The sequence below is a fragment of the Borostomias antarcticus genome (assembly GCF_949987555.1).
Source record: "Borostomias antarcticus genome assembly, chromosome: 10".
Taxonomy (NCBI): domain Eukaryota; kingdom Metazoa; phylum Chordata; class Actinopteri; order Stomiiformes; family Stomiidae; genus Borostomias; species Borostomias antarcticus.
This window is the reverse complement of record NC_140243.1, coordinates 21,171,891-21,186,127: the sequence shown is the minus strand read 5'-3', so window position 1 is coordinate 21,186,127 and position 14,237 is coordinate 21,171,891. Positions and strand designations below refer to the sequence as shown.

General features: G+C 45.6%; 1 protein-coding gene across 4 annotated transcripts in view; it reads left to right on the top strand.

The window, feature by feature from the left end:
- Positions 1-14,237, top strand: part of oxr1a (oxidation resistance 1a) — a 162,744-nt gene that overhangs the window by 90,758 nt on the left and 57,749 nt on the right. Inside the window, exon 1 of one of the 4 annotated variants that reach the window (XM_084444254.1) lies at positions 12,199-12,491. The exons of the other annotated variants lie outside the window; for them this stretch is intronic. Coding sequence (XP_084300380.1) covers positions 12,326-12,491 — 166 coding nt within the window. The 5' untranslated portion in view covers positions 12,199-12,325. Of the gene's footprint in view, positions 1-12,198; positions 12,492-14,237 lie in introns of those variants that run through there. 4 annotated transcript variants of the gene reach the window in all.

Below are 14,237 nucleotides of genomic sequence, written 5' to 3'. Positions count from 1 at the left end.
TATCATTATATGAATGAAAATTCATACAGTAGAAATGCATAAACCGAACAGCATATGGCCATTCATTGACTATTGAAACAAAACTCCTGAATCAAACACCTATTCAACCCTGTCAGACTTTTGAGTTCGCTCTACATCTATTTTATCCTGTTTATTTACCCTTAAAAATTAAAACTCTCTATCTTGGCTAGTTTAAAATCACCCTTATGGGGTGTTCAAGGGAAGTCCAGCAGGTGGCGCTCGACTTCAAAATCGGAGGCTCTTCCTTCCGGCCCTGTTCGGACAAATACCTCGTAGAAAGAAGGGGCGTGGCTAATGGCGCAACAAGTCGAGGGGGGGAATCTAATTTTAAATCAGAGTTATTCTGCTGGGGAAAATGGTGGAGAGACTGTTTGCTGAATCTCCTTATCTTTCCTTCCTGACCTAAAAAAAAAACTCTCTCGTTCTACTCTCCCAAATCTTAAAAACAGACCAGTCTAGAGAATTAACTCTACTTTTCCCTTAACCCTCTAGCTGAGCCCGAATCTTAGAATTTAACACTAAAATGTCAGATGTGGATGTAAGAAATCGAAAATGCTTTAGCACATAACGAAATCTGCCACAAACGCTCGTAGAAATATGCTTCAGTGCAACAATCACATCAGGCTAGCAGTAGAATCCTGTGACCTCCTCTAGCCCTATGTTATTAGCCGGGGTTACATTGACACCTAGTGGTGATCCCAAAATGTTGCATGTATGACCCGGAAGTTGTCTTTGGCAGCGCGGGGAAATTTAAAGAAACAAATCCCAAATAACTACGACGCAGCCTAACCCCAAAACAGCAATGAAAGGAAACCTTATGGTTAACTCACGGCGGGAAAGAATACAATTTCGAAAGAAACAAACATTAAGACATTAAATTCGCTTAGTACTCACTCAGTCAGGAATCTCTTTGTTCTCCCTCTGGCTCAAGGCGGATCACCGGGAGTTGTTTTCCGGCGTCTCCTAGGCAACCAGTTAGCTAGCCTACTGGGAATCTAGCAGAATTTTTAACAGTGTAACAGTGTACAAAACAATACTTTACCTGGATCCATGGCGCGCATAACAAACAATAATCAAGAGCCGAGGCTCAAAACAGTGAACACATAAGACGACCAACCCCCCGTGCACATGCAAGAGAGAACGTAGCAGACACACGGGAACGCAAACAAAGGACGACCAAACGACGACCAAAAATATACGACTTAACACACAAACATGAAACAAAAAGCCCACGTTTACAACAACACTCTCGGCTGCACTAGCAATTTGGTCCAGGCTAAACCATGATGTCTAGATCCTACCAAATATGTACAGCCCCTCTGGTCAAAATCTCTACCAGAAAACGCGGATTGCAAAACTCTCAATTCCGCCCTGTAGCTACATCTCCATTGAGCAAAACTCTCTCAACGTGCTCGCGGTTAAAACTCTCCGCGACCGGCCAAAAGGAAACCTGTTCTGTGCCAAACTCTCACTTGAACAGCTGATACCCTCGTAACGAAACAAGGACGAAGTCAAAAGACAATACGATATAAAATCTATTGCTGTTCACATCTCCTTAGATAGTTACTTACTAAATACCCACGCTGGGGTTTTCCTGTTTTCAACCAATCCAGACCAACAAGCTGAACCAAATCAAGGCAAATACAACTCAACCCATAAGAGGGTTCGTTTAAACGTACCTGTGCGCTTCAAGAATCCAGTGGAAGAACTGAGGAAATAATCTCACCTTGCGCTCTGGCGCAAGAGAGAAAATTGATTTTCCAACGCCCACTATGGACCGACACGTCTGCCGATCAGTCCTCTATCCACTGGAATCCCGAAGCAAACGCAGGCAGTGATCCCATCCCCGTCGCCAAACTGTGATAGTTATTTTAGACTGGTGTAGTCCAAAGATTTACCAAGATACGTTCAAAAGGTTGAGTCTGGTTTATTGAATGAAATCAAATACTTGCGCAAGGACTTCCTGACAAACGCAGCAAAGGTGGTTCAGTCAGAGAAGTGAAGTCAGTCACTTCTGGCTGTGGCTTATGTACAGTCCAAACAAAAGGTACAAGGTTTCCAGGATGTGATTGGCTACTGCATTGTACATGAATGGCAGGCGTGGCCAAGAGTAAAAACATGTGACATGAGAAAACAAAGAAAACAAAGCTCTGAATCAGGACGAGGGAGACCAAGGTGGGGCCCCTCCGACCTAAACAAAGAGATGAGGAAGAGCTATGCAGAGTGTGTTCACAATTACAAAAGAGGGGAGAGTTGGTGTTTTACATTAGACTGAAACTGGGGTTTTGCAGGGGACTTGGGGGGAGGTGATAAATTACAAAGACAAAGGCTAAGGTGTTTGGATGTAAATTCCTGGACAACACACACACACACACACACACACACTCGGGGTTTAAGGCAGACACAGTAATCCTGTCCTCTACCCCTCCACAGCTAAGCCTGCATGTGCAGAGCTCCCCACACCACATCATGGTCAGTGCCGTGTGTTTCTGTGCTGATAACAAAGGCCTCCGGGGCTGGACTCAAGCTCCGATGCACTGAGGGAAATTCTATTTGTCCCTGCATTCACAATATAGAACATCAAGTCAATCAACAGCATCAGTTGTGTTTTGTTTCTTGGTGCTGTCACACATTGGCAGTACTTTGTTTGGCTACATGGTTTTGGTGCGGTTTCTCAGAATACCAGTCTCCCTGTGTGTGTGTGTCTCTCCTTGCATCTGTGTGTGCACATGCATGTGTGTTGGTGTCAGCGTCACACTAAGGCGTGGCAGTCACAGGGGTTTCAACGTGCCCTCCTCCTCCTCCTCATACTCGGTACTCAACATTCCCAGGCCGTCCTCCACACACAGCCAGTACCTCGGAGGGCAGAGGAACCTTTCACTCAAAGGTTAATAGTATGTTTGACTCCTCCCCGGAGAGACATGAGTGCTGCTTTGATGTCAACCTGGTTACAGTCTCAGAATGTCACCTCTGTTTTCCTGGGCTTTGACTTTCTAGTCCAGGGTTGTTTTTGTTCTCCCTCAGCTGTCTGTGTTCCTGTCAAGTCCAGCCCACACGCACGCGCACACACACACACACACGCAAGCACGCACATACACACACACACACACATCCACACACACGCACACACTCACACACATGTGCATGCACACACACACACACATACACACACATTCACACTCTCTCTCTCTCTCTCTCTTTCTCTCTCAGACACTCACACACACACACACACACACACACACACACACACATACACACACACACACTGTCAGACAGTTTTCATTACTGGAACAGACAGAGAGTCAGCAACTGCAAATCCACACTTTTTTGGCTGTCCCTGATGGAGAATTATTTTCTCTGGACAAAAAACCCCAAAACGTTCCAGGTACAGTAGCACCCTTTCCTATATATAAGAATTCAGTCAGTTCCAGTGACCCAGAGTAAGTTTTGTTACCTGCAGTGATGAGATGAGAGGATATCAGTGCTATGAATGTTGAGGATGCTGACCCCTGGTTGGGTATACACAGCTACAGTGTCCATTAAACCAACACTGGGATAAAACTGACATGGTAGATCTCAGTTTCATGAATCTAACAGCACACAGATTTGTTGTGTGTCTGTGTAGCTGTGTGGCTTTGTGTGTGTGTGTGTGTGTGTGTGTGTGTGTGTGTGTGTGTGTGTGTGTGTGTGTGTGTGTGTGTGCACGCGTGCGCGCGTGTGTGTGTGCATGTGTGTGTGTGTGTGTGTGGCGCAACTGTATGTGTGTGTGTGTGTGTTTGTACTGTATGTATGCGTGTGTGTTTGTACTGTATGTATGCGTGTGCGCGCGTGTATGTGTGTGAGCGTTCGTGTGTGTGTGTGTGTGCATGTGTGTGTGCATGTGTGTGTGTTTGTACTGTATGTATGTGTGTGCACGCGCGTGTGTGTGTGAGCGTTCGTGTGTGTGTGCGTGCATGCACGTGTGTGTGCTGGGATGCTAGACTGAGTAATGGAGACCAAAGACCCCCATCAATCCCCAGCTCAGAGGACAAGGCGGTGAGGACGTTCCCCTGCTCTGTCCTCTTCACTGTCAGCCTGGATCAAAGGACGTCTGGACACCTTTACAGCCTGAGAGAGATAATAACAATGTGTTTAACCATGCCTGGCTCTGTAGACAGAGGGTCAGCCAGACAATAAATCTGTATGTTCAGGCTGAATACACACATGCTTAACACAGATGCCCAGTTTCAGGTTGTGTCAGTGTCAGACAGTGCAAAATCCACATTGTTGAATATCGCTACAACTGTTATTTAGTTGTGTTCTCTGGCTATTGACTCGTTCCCTAATCCAGTCAGTGTTCATCCTTGAAACCCTTCCCTTGCTGTAGATAACATTTCAGAATAAAATCATACAGTATTGTGAAACTGTAACCTGAAGGCCATGGCTGCAGTATTTTTGTCGTCCGTGTGCGTCACTGGTATTATGAGGAGTATGAGTCAGCGGGCAGGGGGGCGTCTCCCTCTGAGCCTCTGTCCTCCCTGGTCTAAATCACCCAGCGACCACGCTGACCACAGGCCCGCCCGGAGGCCACGTAGATTCACGACTGTGACTGCGGGCTTTCGACTTAACACACCAACCTAAACATTGTTGTTGTCCTCCACGCTGCCTCAGCTGAGTCTGTGGATTTACTGCAGTGTACAGTAAAAGATCCGCAAGGCCTCCCGATTTATTGGCCTGGCGGTGTAATTACGTTGACTGGGAGTCTCTCAGCGGACCTCTTCTCCTTGTGCTCAATTTATAAATGCCACTGCGGTAGTAATCCCACTGTTTCCCCACTTAGTCTGGAAAGAGCTCCAGCCTTCCCCCGGCAAGGATTGATTACATACAGCTCAAATGAAGAGTAAGCAGTTTTCCAGGCCGGGCTCGGTCCGAACGGTGCTATTGATTCATCTCACAGCGGGAGGGGGGCGTGGCGGGGGCATGGGATGTGCCAATCCACATAACTGTTGATATTTGTTTTCGTTTTGCTTGTGAATTTATGGTATGCCGTTACTTTAAAACGGCTATATTTCGTGGCCGTGTGACGCACACGCACAGGTGCTGAGGCTTGAGTAACTGTGATGGGAGGTGAGGGGGAGTGAGTAATGTGAGCAGCACTTTGAAATGATGCATTTCTGACATTATTCGTCCAATCCGTGTGCATGACAAGGAGCAGGGAAATGTGATGATTACACAATCATTAATGACTTTTACACAATCTTTTTTTTCTTCTTCAAAATTTACAAAATCATGGAGCGTACTGCAGAACAGAACAAAATGGCATCATCCGTGTCCAGTGACTTGTGTGTTCACTATGTTTACAGTACATGCTGATTCATTCCTCCAAGTGATGCTTGGCAGTATAAGGTACAGCGTGATACACTGTATCATTGCCTTGTTGTAGTCTCATATACAACAGGACAGGTCCCAGAGACACGACTTTACTGGCAGTCCTCCAGACCACAACGGAGTAGTAACTCTTTTAGGTGAAAGGGACGATGACTCTTCCTCATCTACCTTCTCCTTCCATCCCTCCATCCCTCCTTCCTTCCATCCGTCCATCCCTTCTTCCCTCACTCCCTCCATCCTTCCCTCCATCCCTCCTTCCATCCCTCTATCCCTCCCTCCATCCTTCCCTCCATCCCTCCTTCTATCCCTCTATCCCTCGCTCCATCCCTCCTTCCATCCCTCCTTCCTGTCCTCTCTCCTTGAACTTGATCTATTCTAATAAAGGAGTTGTGAGGTGTACATGCCCCGGGCCCAGGTTTGCCATGTACCCATGTATCCAAGAGGAAGACTGGCCACGAGGCAGGCTGTGGCGGCCAGTGCAGTATGCGGTCTTCACAACACGGGTCAGTGCTCTGGCCGCATTCATTACAGTCTAGCTGGCCAGGGGTGTTAGTGTGCTGGAGCAACGTGGCTGTGTTGCTGTGACAAACTCAGCATTTTAAGCCTCTCTCTCACTCCTGCAACAAGCTATAAAGAAATGTACTGTATTGTACAGAGAAGACACAATCTGTTAGTGATTATGTAGTACATGTTGATTCTACTTTTTTCATGGCAAAATAAAAGCAATTTTACGAAGTGGTGGTCCCTCTGGCCATAGTGATGACAGTATCATTGATGTTGTACATACACAGTATGGAGACTATAGAGAAGGCGATGGGCAGCGTCAACCTGCCACAACTGACAGTCAGGATCCCATCAGCTACATACTGTACACACTTCAACTTCAGTCCTGCTGTAGCAGTCTAACACGGTGTGGAATTATAAACAGCATGGAATACTGCAAACAGCCTGAAGATATGTCTGTGTAGTTGATAACCATGACTGTGACACTCCATAACAGTGGAATAACAATAAAAGTTATATAATCCAACTGAGACACAGTACAGATTCTGTGCTACTGTACAGTACTTCACACCAGAGGTGGGAGTAAGTCACACAAGTATTAGTGTTGCATAGCCATACCTATCTCCACACTTCGTTTACGCTGTGCCAGCGCCGGAGACAGGTCTGGCTGGACATATTACCATTGTGCAATAGGGTGGAAAAAAACGCAGTATTTCTTTAAACCAGTCACAGTCGTCTTGGGTGGAGCCAGCCCCGGACGCAGCGACGGTGCTCTTGCAAAATAGTCTGGATCAAATCTGATTGGTGCCGAGAGGATCTCTCGGCTGAATCAGATTAATTTGCATCGCGACTGATTGGGCAGTTTGACAACGAATTACAAGGTTTATTGCCAAAACCTACATCCGTTGAGTCAGACTACACAAGTATTAACCTTAAGTATCAAGCAAGTCCCAAGTTTCTGTGGTGAGAATCAAGCTATTCAAGTCCCTGCTATAAGTAAATTAAGTCGACTCATTGCTCAGGTGAAGCAAGTCACAAATCAAGTTAAATTCTAATGATTGATGGATGGATGGATGGATGGATGGATGGATGGATGGATGGATGGATAGATTAAAAGTTCACATTACAGGCCACCTGTACAACCAGTGGAATGGTGACTGAAGTGGATATCTCGTTACTAATTATTTGCAGTTGTACATTTTATATGAGTGGTGATTAAATAAGTGTGTGTGTGAGTGTACGCAGGTGTCATGGATAAGAAATTAAGTACTGTATATACGGTAGTGCTCTGTAAACCTCAACTACACCACTGGGAGCAGCTGCCCTTCTTTCTAAAGTCTCTCCTCGCCCCATATTCATAGAGGAACATTTCCTGAGGCTCCTACTAGCAGTGGGCATCCCCTCTGGACTATGAAAGTGGATTGAGAACAATAACTTATACCTCGGTTGATATAATATGTGCCCAGCTCCTAATTTAACCTACAAATGATCCATCGAGTCTATTTCCTGGGGGAGGGATTCATTAGCCAGTCCCTCCGTGTGAAGCCAGCGATGCTAAGTGATGAATGAAACGTGTCTTGGGTGAGGGCAGTTTAATGCTGGATAGATGGACCATACCGATCCTCCGCCATCTTGGGAGGGTTTGGTTCAGTCTCTTAACCTGGGACATTCACTACTGTAATATATACATGACTGACAATATTAAATGTTACACATGTATACCTTTTTTTGCACAACACAGCACCTGAGGTGAGCTGTGCTGATCCGGATCCTTCCTTCCTTCCTTCCTTCCTTCCTTCCTTCCTTCCTTCCTTCCTTCCTTCCTTCCTTCCTTCCTTCCTTCCTTCCTTCCTTCCTTCCTTCCTTCCTTCCTTCCTTCCTTCCTTTATTAATTTCTTGCTTTCTTGCTTGCTTTCATCTGTCCACACACACACACACACACACACACAAACAAACACAGAGGTCAGTCAAAGAGTAGGAGTATGAGGCATAGAGAGGCTTGTTGTCTACACACTGTCTATTGTGGCTGTACTCTCATGCACAAGCCTCCATTTTGATTCATGAGAGACCGCTCAACATAATGATGCAATATATGACTGTGTCTGACTTAAAGAGAAAGCAATTAATCCCGGCTGCGGAATTCAGTGGAGATAATAAAGCGGCCGTTGACATAAGAAAGAAAATTTGTTTTGTTTATTTCACTGATGATGCCCGTGTCCCTCCCCAGCCTTCCTGACTGTCAGCTTTATAGTGAGCTCAACCTTCACAGCAAGGATCGGCTTTATGGTTTTAATAAATTGCCCCCATGAAGGGAGCAGTGGTGCATGTCTGATGTGAGTGCATCTCTCGCTCTCTACCTCTCTCTCTTTCTCACTCTTCCTCTCTCTGTTGATCTAGGCTACGTCTATCTCCCCCCCCTCTCTCTTTCTCTCTCTCCCTCTCTCTATTCCTATATCCCGAAATTAAACCCTTCTCAGCGTCTGCCTGTGACACATGGCGGCAGAAGCAGCCAGCCAGTCTCCCCGTCATAAACCACCAGCCCTCGCCAGGGGGGTGGGTGGCTGGCTAGCTCAGTCAGCCAGGCGAGGAGCCTCTGCTTCAGCTCCAAGCCAGTGGCCATCATTCCTCGGGCCACCCACCCTCCCGGGGCGGCTGGAGACAGCGCAGACACCCAGGGAGGATAGATGACCCTCGGCGGGGGCGAGAGGCACTGCTGAAAGATGGCCGGCTCTGGCGCCAGTGGTCATTCATCACTGCGGCCACCCCGGTGTGGTCTGGCCGGGCGGAGAGCCGAGGAAAGAGGCTGGACAACACCGGGGGCGGTGTGGTGTTGGTGGGCCACACCAGACACAACAAAATCACACCTTTGCATCAACAGACATTGTAAAAACTAGAATTGAAGTATTTGTAGGATTTATGATAGTGTCTTGTCACATTGTGCTGCTAGAAAAGTCTTCTTTTTTTTTTAGACTTCAGTCAGTTGTCCCACATTTTTCTGGGCCTTGAGTTTGTTTATATAATCCCATTAATTTTACATGATATTACAGAACCCATCCTCTGAAAACAATAGTAATATTTATGGAATTCCCATTGAAAAATTAACAAAACTCTGTATGAGGTCCATAAATTAAGGCAGAGATGGGGAAGTCCAAATGCATAAGAGAACACAATGGACTGTGACAAGCGGCTTATGATCTAAAAATAGCTCCCTGCCTCTGAAGTGATTATGATTCTTTGTTTAGATTTTCATCTTTTTCTCCTCCCAACGTGGAGGGGAAACGACGGGACGAGAGAGAGAGAGAGAGAGAGAGAAAGAGGGAAATGGACTTGATTATGATTGGTCGCCTTGACTCCCTCTCTGCAGCCTATAGGCCGAGGCCCTGTGGGGTTCTGGGTAATTGCTAGCCGGGGCTCTGCTCTGCTTAACTACAGCGGAGGTCAATTGAGATAGGCAGAGGAGGAGGAGATGGCATATCATAAAAGCCTCTCTCACTCCAGGAAGGACATTAGAATTACATTTTTTATATTTCCATGAGAAAAGGCAGAGCATTCAAGACGTTAACAGTGTGGGCCATTTCACGATGAAGAATAGCAGAACAGAGCTGTAATGGCCATGGCTCAGAGCCCTCAATCACCGTTACATAATGCCAGCCAAATGTTGGGATTTTAGTCCCAATCTCTCCAGATGAAGTGGTGACTCAGCTTGGTACTGTATTGTCTCAGCCCTGCTCCTAGCCAACAGACTTCTTCTCAATGTTGATACATACAGTATGACTAGCTCTTGTTTATAAGCTTGGCACTGACAAAACGTTTCAAAACATGTTCATTTGTTTATTTGCTAGGACACTTTCCCAATGAGAGAGTTCTGAGAGAGGGATTTTATGCGTGCGCGCGTGTGTGCGCATGTGATGGGCCGGTTCCCATCATCCTGTCATTTCATCCATTGTCTGGTTGTCAGATTCTGCTGCTGCTTATTTATTTCTTACCACCAGACTCTGTCTCCCATTGAAGTAAACATGGGCCAACAGAATTCAGACTAAAGATGCCATCACTGTATATTCATCAATGCTGGAGACTCTTGTCTTAATTGCGACGATGCTTTCCAAGATATTTGTGCCTCAAATCCCTCACAATTACATTACACTACTGTTTGTGTTTGCCGGCAGGTGCATTGGTGCAGCGTGAGTGATTTCCTCACTGCATTAATGTTAGAGCAATTTCCTCTGTTAACAGAAAATGTCTTGAAGAAAGGGGCAGATGTTCGCGTGAGGTTTCCTTGTGTGTGTGTGTGTGTGAGTGTGCGTGCGTGTGTACTGGTTGGGTTATGTAATCTGTTTGTGCAGGCCATTGACAGTGTGGATGCCCGCTGGGCATGTTGTTGGTTGGTTCATAATGAAATCCTTCCTCTGCTGGGAAATACAGAGTCGCTGCCATCTACCTGGCTCTTGCTGGGACACCGCTGAGATCTCTCCCTAGCGCCCCCTCTGACTAACTCCACACACACACACACACACACACACACACACACACACAGACAAACATACTGTACAGTACACACTCATGTCATACAATCATATACACTAACAGGGGCACACACATTCACATCATACACTGAACACATGCACACACACACACACACCACAAGTCCGGATAGACAGGGCTTACAGTACTTTTTTAGATACTTATATTATATGATATTACAGTAGATAATTTTGCGATCTGTCACAGATGGATTTCTATGGAGAGTATCCAAACTGATTTGCGAGAGAAACAGAATGTGAGTTTGCAAAATCAGGATATTCTCACAAGGCCATAGGTTCCTATATTTCCATTCAGCAATGCTCATCTCATCCACTGTCTCTGAAATTAGGAAACCAGTATCTGAAACGGCTATTCCATTCAAATCATATTTTACTTTAATTAGCAGGCCTGTCGAGAGTCTGATGGGAAACAGACTCTAACAAGACTCTACTTCCCTGATTGTCTTCTGGAGGATACAGGGGATCTTTACTGTATCTCAATGTTTTAGGCTAAAACAAAATCTTTAGCAGAAACCTCTCTCTCTCTCCCTCTCTCTCTCCCTCCCTCTCCCCCTCTCTCTGGGCCTGGCAAGGGTGATATGTGGATGACTGTTCCAGACAGCTTTTACAATGCAGCTAGGCGAGACATACTGTATAGCTACAGTAGAGATATATTACAACTAGACAAACCAGAATGAATATGTGTGCTATGCTGGAGGGCCCTGCCTTTGTGCAACGTCACTGCAAAGCCAGAATACCACCACTACGAGCGGGGGAAAAACAACATCTTGTCTATTAGAATGCAGTCGCATGATGTGTGTGTTTTTTTGTTTTTTTTTTACAAAGAGAGTTGAAAAGAGCACACATTCAGAGTAAATCAGTAAAGGGAATCAGGCAAATCTGTCATGACTCAGCCTGTGCTTTCAGATACTAACCAGCAGATGGAGCACAACTTATTGGATACAAGATCAGAAAATCAATTCAAATTTGATTCATACTGTGGCAATCCCAGCAGTTGTGAAACTGACAAATCTACACTGACACATCTACAAGCATTTTTCATGTGGTTGAGCAAACACATTGTGTTATTCTGATCATGTTTAATCTCAACTGAAACGGTGAGGGTTTTATACTTTTCTCTATACCTCTCACTAACTCCTCTCTCTCTCTCTCGATGAATAATTCAGCACACACTCTCTCCAGTTCACTGCTTAGTTTGCTCCCCAATTATTATACCTGCAGGTTCTGGTCTGCCAGATTCCTCATATCCTCACACTCATTTGAACACTGACAAATGTCATCTCCTTACCCGAGCAGATGCTGAGACAGTTTTGTACAGTAGGCTGTGTCAGAGATCTGTGAGTCCCAAGCTGGCTCTTACACTTTAGTGCGGGGGACACCTAAAGTACACTTTGGCTTCGACCACACACAATGCTATTAAATTGGAGTCAGGCTAATTTTAGTGTGAGACATTTGGTTGGCCTAGTGTCAGGATACATTCAGGCTACAAGGCTCATTTCAGACTGCACACTTTTACACCTCGCAGCAGAGTTGAGATAGCCTATGTTAATACGACACTTTCAGATTTTCCTCAGTAATTTGGAAAAATATTTTGTTCTCAAACTGTTGATCCCCTCTTAAACTGTGGAAATACTGTAGCGCCCTGGCCTAGGCGGCATAGCCCATTGGCTGCGCTACGGAGCTTGACGCCACCCAAAAGAAAAAAAAAAAGTTTTGCTGTTGTTGACGTCGCTGAGTTCCTGTAATGGCATGCAGTGGTATTCTGTAACTTCTCTCAAGTTTCCATTAAGGTTACATCCTGGTTATTTATGCAATGACAATTTCGCAACTGTATAAAACGGTTTGTTGTTAGGTTCATGTAATCCGCAGTTGAGTTTTGTCGGTAGTACAGTATGGACTACATTCTGTCGTTTACCGGGAGCAGCGCTCGGGCTGTCAGAGACGCAGTCTCTAGTAGAATGTGGCCGTCGTCTTCCACTCAGGAGGCTGTCAAACACGTCTCCACGGATCTTACCGGTTCAACACGTGTCGATAACAACATTAACGACTTAAAAACAGGTTGAGTATCATTTTGGATCTTCCGTCCCGTTCTAGGCTAGTAAATCTAACTTTTGTGAGTTGAGTTGAGTTGGCTACATGCAATGTACGTGTTGTCCTGCACGCAAACCTGTTATGTTTTGACTGTACATGAATACAGAATAGACTGTACATGAATACAGAATAGATTGCCTATTACTGATTATGCTAGGCTACAATTTAATTGTGGCAGAGAGAGGGGGCAAAGGTTCAACTACAGCTGCAGCACACATGCTGCCCCCTGTCACAGTTGTTGTTATGGTTCAAACACATGACCAGTCAGTCAGCATGTTCATTTAGGTTAATTCCTGTATGCCTACTATTTCGTTTTGAGTTTACAAGCCTAGGCGTATTATAGGAACCTCTGTGAATCGGGTTATACGCTGGGGGTAGCTCAGAGGCATTCCAAATATTCGATCTGTTCGCTAGTTGTGCATGCAGTCAGCCTCAACACAAATACAGTAGGCCTATCCTACTGCCCTCGGGGCTTTTCACACAAGAGACGTTTTGTTGTTGTTAATGATGATAACATGTATTTATTTATTTATTAGTCTAATAACTCACCATGAGACCTACATCCATGCACCCAGAAAGATGAAATTAATGAAAACGTCCGTGAAAGGACACCCCTCCTCATCAAACACCACTGTCAATCCATCAAAATATCAACAACGACCCAAAAAATGCACCAGCACAATTAGTGATCATTAGATAGTCTTCAACTGTGTGTCAAAAAAGTATTGGGCTATAATGTAGGCTATTAATGTAGGCTACATTAATACTTTTTAAGAGACCCATATTGTCCCTGCTCCAGTCTTGTGTAGCCTACATCATCTCAGCCCGGAGTCTGCTGGAGTCTGCAGGCTCTGTGGCGGCCAGGTTAATTGTTTGGCCTAATTAGGACAAGGATTAATACGATGCATGCCCGGCTGCTCTGGAAACACCACCAACTATGGCAGCTCAGTTCATTAGCCTTCCCTCTACTCCCCTCCTGCCCTCTCTCTCTCTCTCTCTCTCTCTCTCTCTCTCTATGTCTGCGGGCCATGGCTCCCCTCCAGGAGAGACAGAGGGGGGGCGGGGTAGACTAGCCGGCTGGTAGACAGACAGGTAGGAGGAAGTCGGGGCAGCAGACAGACTGACAGACACAGGCAAGCAGACTGACACACACACACGGACAAGCACACACACACACACAGACACACACCCAGGCAGGCCTCAGCAGGGTCCCTGCATGTTGCTCCCCTGACTCAGTCAGGACTTATGAGTGGGTAACCTCCATGGCTAGCCCAAAGTGGGGGGCTGGAGGCAAAGTGGGCCAAGGCAACAATGGGCTGTCCAGCATTAGTATTCACCACCAGGCTGGAGGAGAGGTGGACAGCCTCAGGTTTCTACTTAAAGTCGCACTGAAATGAAAAAAGCATTCTGTCCCATTTTGGTTCACATAATTGGCCATAGTGTTCACCTATTCAACGATGTATGCCAAGAAAATTACAAAATTCTACTTTTGTTGTAATCTTATATCAAAGTATATCATTTCGTACTTCCTGGAAAACAGTAGGTCACGTGCAATGACGACAACAGGTACAGTACCTTAGATTTTAGGCCAATAATCTCACGACATCCACCTGTCAATCAACAATCAACAATATCCTTCTATCGAATCTGTCTAAAGTTCTTAAAACCCGTCCACTTGTCAATGTTCCAATCACATTCCTCTAAACATGCGTC